This window comes from Silurus meridionalis, chromosome 25 (assembly GCF_014805685.1).
Source record: "Silurus meridionalis isolate SWU-2019-XX chromosome 25, ASM1480568v1, whole genome shotgun sequence".
Classification (NCBI taxonomy): Eukaryota; Metazoa; Chordata; class Actinopteri; order Siluriformes; family Siluridae; genus Silurus; species Silurus meridionalis.
The window spans coordinates 17,482,501-17,487,500 of NC_060908.1; the positions used below are offsets into that span (position 1 = coordinate 17,482,501).

Genomic DNA, 5,000 nt, shown 5'->3' on the forward strand with positions numbered 1-5,000 from the left:
GGTTAATCAGGAAGTGGATAGGATTAGTAAGGAGAAAGTGAGAGCAGCGATTAAGAGGATGAAAAGTGGAAAGTCGGTTGGACCAGATGAGATACCGGTAGAAGCATGGAGATGTTTAGGAGAAATGCAGTGGAGTTTTTAACCAGATTGTTTAACAGGATTTTGGAAGGTGAGAAGATGCCTGAGGAATGGAGAAGGAGTGCTGGTACTGATCTTTAAGAATAAGGAGATGTGCAGACCTGCAGTAACTACAGGGGAAAAGTTGATCAGTCACACCATGAAGTTATGGGAAAGAGTAGTGGAAGCCAGGCTGAGAGAAGAGGTGACCATCTGTGAGCAACAGTATGGTTTCATGCCGAGGAAGAGCACCAAAGATGCATTATTTGCTTTGAGAATGTTGATGGAGAAGTATAGAGAAGGTCAGAAGGAGTTGCATTGTGTGTTTGTGGATTTAGAAAGCGTCGACAGGGTGGAGAGAGGAGTTGTGGTATTGTATGAGGAAGTCTGGTGTGTCAGAGAAGTATGTGAGGGTGGTGCAGGACATGTATGAGGACAGTGTGACAGCAGTGAAGTGTGCAGTTGGAATGACAGACTGGTTCAAGGTGAAGGTTGGACTGCATCAAGGATCGGCCCTGAGCCCTTTCCTGTTTGCAGTGGTGATTGACAGGTTGAAGGACGAGGTCAGACAGGAGTTTTCGTGGACTATGATGTTTGTGGATGATATTGTGATTAGTGGTGAGAGTAGAGAGCAGGTTGTGAAGATCCTGGAGAGGTGGAGGTATCTCAGTAGGAGAATGCTGAGGATGGAGACACCAGGAAGAAGGAAAAGAGGAAGATCAAGGAGGAGGTTTATGGATGTGGTGAGGGATGACATGCAGGTAGTTGGATTGAAAGAGGCAGATGTAGAGGACAGGGGGTATGGAGATGGATGATCTGATGTGGAGACCCCTAATGAGAGCAGCCGAAAAAGGATGAAGTAAAATCAGAATCAGGTTTATTGGCCAAGTGTGTTGACACGCACAAGGAATTTGGTTTCAGCTTTTAGTGACTCTCAAAGTACAGACATAAATAAAACTATACATTCAGTTTGGACTCTCAGTCTCAGTACGAGACAATACGACAGTACGAGTATGAAATAGGGATACAGATTATATGACAGATTAGTGATGTACATAAAGTGTTGCACGGTAGTGCAAATAGTGTGCAGTAACAGTGTGTGTAACATATACGGATAATGTGATGACTGACAGTTCTGGTAGTGCAGTACTTATAGATCTGATATGAAGCAGGGAATATTATTATGGTGAGTTGTTAATGAGGCTGATCGCCTGGGGGAAGAAACTGTTCCTGTGTCTGACACGGAGTTCTGTATCACCTGCCGAGGGGGAAGCTAAAAGATGTTGGGAGCGAAGAAACAAAAGTATATATTGTAAATAGATACTGGGGGTACACGAGGACTCTCTCATGTTTTTTTATTTGTTTAGTGTTGCGTGACGCACGTGAGGATCCGTGGCCTGTAATGTTGTTTATTCACGGTGGCTCTTACATGGATGGAACAGGAAACATCATGGACGGCAGTGTGCTAGCGAGCTATGGAAATGTCATCGTCATCACACTTAACTACAGGATAGGAGTTTTGGGTACGTGAACACACAAGCAAACACACACACACACACACACACACTCTGAAACACAAATCCTGAGCAGGATTTAATTCCCAGGTGATATATTACTTGTAAAAAAACAAACAAACAAAAAAAAAAACACTTTTACAAACACACAACTCCACAACACACCACACTTGCCCAACAATTAAAAAAAAATCCCAAACATTGGCAGGCATGACATATTTCCCACAGATGAAACAATTTCCAAAACTTACAAACCCTAACAAGAGTCGTGGTGCATCATATGCGTGGGAGAAAATCCACTTGTCCTCATACAAGTTTAATGTGTGTGTGTGTGTGTGTGTGTGTGTGTGTGTGTGTGTGTGTGTGTGTGTTTTAGGATTCCTGAGCACTGGCGATCAGGCTGCTAAAGGGAATTATGGGTTGTTGGATCAGATTCAGGCCCTGCGCTGGATCAGTAAGAATATTGGATATTTCGGAGGGGATCCAGGTCGGGTCACCGTGTTCGGATCCGGAATTGGAGCATCCTGTGTCAGTCTACTTACACTGTCTCATCACTCAGAGGGTAAACGTACACAAACACACACAAACACACATAAATACACACAGGTCTCATCTTACAGAAATGAGTTGATCAGCATACACCACATTTCCAAAAAAAACCCCACAAAATTACCAAATTACCAACTCCGCTACACAACTCCTTATCACAACTCCCATCACAACTTCCCCACACAACTCCCATCACAACTCCCATCACAACTCCCATCACAACTCCCCACTCAACTCCCATCACAACTCCCATCACAACTCCCCACACAGCTCACATCACAACTCCCATCACAACTCACCTACACAACTCCCATCACAACTCCCCACACAACTCACATCACAACTCCCCACACAACTCACATCACAACTCCCCACACACAACTCACATCACAACTCCCCACACACAACTCACATCACAACTCCCCACACAACTTACATCACAACTCCCCACACAACTTACATCACAACTCCCCACACAACTCACATCACAACTCCCATTACAACTCCCATCCCAACCCCCACACAACTCCCATCACAAACCCCACACAACTCCCATCACAACTCCCCACACAACTCCCATCACAACTCCCATCACAACTTCCCACACAACTCCCATCACAACTCCCATCACAACTCCAATCACAACTCCCCACACAACTCCCATCACAACTTCCCACATAACTCCCCACACAACTCCCATCACAACTCCCATCACAACTTCCCACACAACTCCCATCACAACTCCCATCACAACTCCAATCACAACTCCCCACACAACTGCCATCACAACTCCCCACACTCACATCACAACTCCCCACACAACTCCCATCACAGCTCCCCACACAACTCCCATCACAACTCCCATCACAACTCCCACACACAACTCACATCACAACTCCCCCACACAACTACCATCCCAACTCTCCCACATAACTCCACTACACAACTCCCCCACACAACTTACTTTCTCTCTCTCTCTCTTTCTCTCTCTCTCTCTCTCTCTCTCTCTGTAGGACTGTTCCACAGAGCGATTATTCAGAGTGGATCTGCGTTGTCCAGTTGGTCAGTGAATTATCAGCCAGTGAAATACACTCGCATGTTGGCAGAGCGAGTGGGCTGTAATGTTCTCGACACACATGTACGCCTTCATGCCTTCACCTGCAGTTTCCTATCATTCATTCTTTATTACAGAATCATTAATACACCATCTCTCTGTGTGTGTGTGTGTGTGTGTGTGTGTGTGTGTGTGTGTGTGTGTGTGTGTGTGTGTGTGTGTAGGACTTGGTGTTGTGTATGCAAAAACGGAGTTACAGGGAGTTGGTGGAGCAGGACATCCAGCCTGCACGCTTCCATGTGGCGTTTGGGCCAGTGATCGACGGTGACCTCATTCCTGATGACCCAGAAGTGCTAATGGAGCAGGGCGAGTTCCTCAACTATGACATCATGCTCGGTGTCAACCAAGGGGAGGGACTACGCTTCGTAGAGGGAGTGGTTGAACCAGAAGAAGGTGGGGTTTCCGGATCAGATTTTGACTTTGCTGTTTCCGACTTTGTAGATGGTCTCTATGGTTACCCAGAAGGCAAGGACACGCTGCGCGAGACAATAAAGTTCATGTATACGGACTGGGCGGATCGTGACAATCCCGAAACACGGCGCAAAACCCTCGTCGCCATGTTTACCGATCACCAGTGGGTAGAGCCTGCCATGGTCACGGCTGATTTGCACGCTCGTTACGGTTCTCCGACATTCTTCTACGCATTTTATCACCACTGCCAAAGTCCGATGAAGCCAGCATGGGCTGACTCCGCCCATGGAGATGAAATTCCTTATGTATTTGGAATTCCACTTGTGGGACCCACCGAACTATTCCCTTGCAATTTTTCACGCAATGACATTATGTTGAGTGCTGTGGTCATGACGTATTGGACCAACTTCGCCAAGACTGGGTAATTATACCTCCACACAAGAATAAATATTCAGCACCGTCACACTGTAAAGAACAAAACAACTACACAAAAGTAAACAACAAACGATCTGAACATGTCCAATAACACTGCTGCAGCTGAGAACTGACAACTGAGAGCCAAGTTAGAAACATTTCATTAATACATTAAAGACTTTTATCTGTTCCTGCTCACAAACACCCCTCTGAAAGACATGACCACACAAATATTTTTAGCAGTCTGCAATTTGTGATGTTTCTCTCCCTGACTCTCTGTCTATCTGTTTGTCATTCTTCCTTTAGAGACCCAAATAAACCCGTCCCTCAGGACACAAAGTTTATCCACACAAAAGCAAACCGGTTTGAGGAGGTGTCATGGTCAAAGTACAGTCCTGAGGATCAGCTTTACCTGCACATCGGCCTCAAACCGCGGGTCCGTGATCATTACCGTGCCACTAAAGTCGCTTTCTGGAAACACCTGGTTCCTCACCTTTACAACCTAAACGATATGTTTCACTACACCTCCACCACCACCACACGAGCCCCACCCCCTCCTGCACAGGCCACACCTACCGGACCACGACCTCCTAGACGCCCTGGCCCACTGGTCATTGCTAATCCTCGTGATTACTCCACAGAGCTCAGCGTCACCATCGCTGTTGGTGCATCCCTGCTTTTTCTCAACGTCCTGGCTTTCGCCGCACTCTATTATCGCAAAGATAAACGCAGCCGTCAGGCCACGCCCCCTCCGCGTCAACCGACACCCCCTCGTCACCAGGCTGCACCCGTGTCCTGCGAGAAAGATGCGAGATCGTCCCCGAGGGATTACACTCTCACGCTACGGCGCTCTCCGGACGATGTCCCACTCATGTCGCCTG

The 5,000-nt window shown here is 46.9% G+C and overlaps 1 protein-coding gene across 1 annotated transcript in view; it reads left to right on the top strand.

The window, feature by feature from the left end:
• Positions 1-5,000, top strand: part of nlgn3b (neuroligin 3b) — a 17,428-nt gene that overhangs the window by 9,411 nt on the left and 3,017 nt on the right. The window contains exons 5-9 of the mRNA XM_046838828.1: positions 1,485-1,640; positions 2,008-2,193; positions 3,194-3,318; positions 3,459-4,126; positions 4,426-5,000. The exon at positions 4,426-5,000 is cut by the window's right edge and continues 3,017 nt beyond it. Of these exons, the coding sequence (XP_046694784.1) occupies positions 1,485-1,640; positions 2,008-2,193; positions 3,194-3,318; positions 3,459-4,126; positions 4,426-5,000 (1,710 nt within the window). The remainder of the gene's footprint in view (positions 1-1,484; positions 1,641-2,007; positions 2,194-3,193; positions 3,319-3,458; positions 4,127-4,425) is intronic.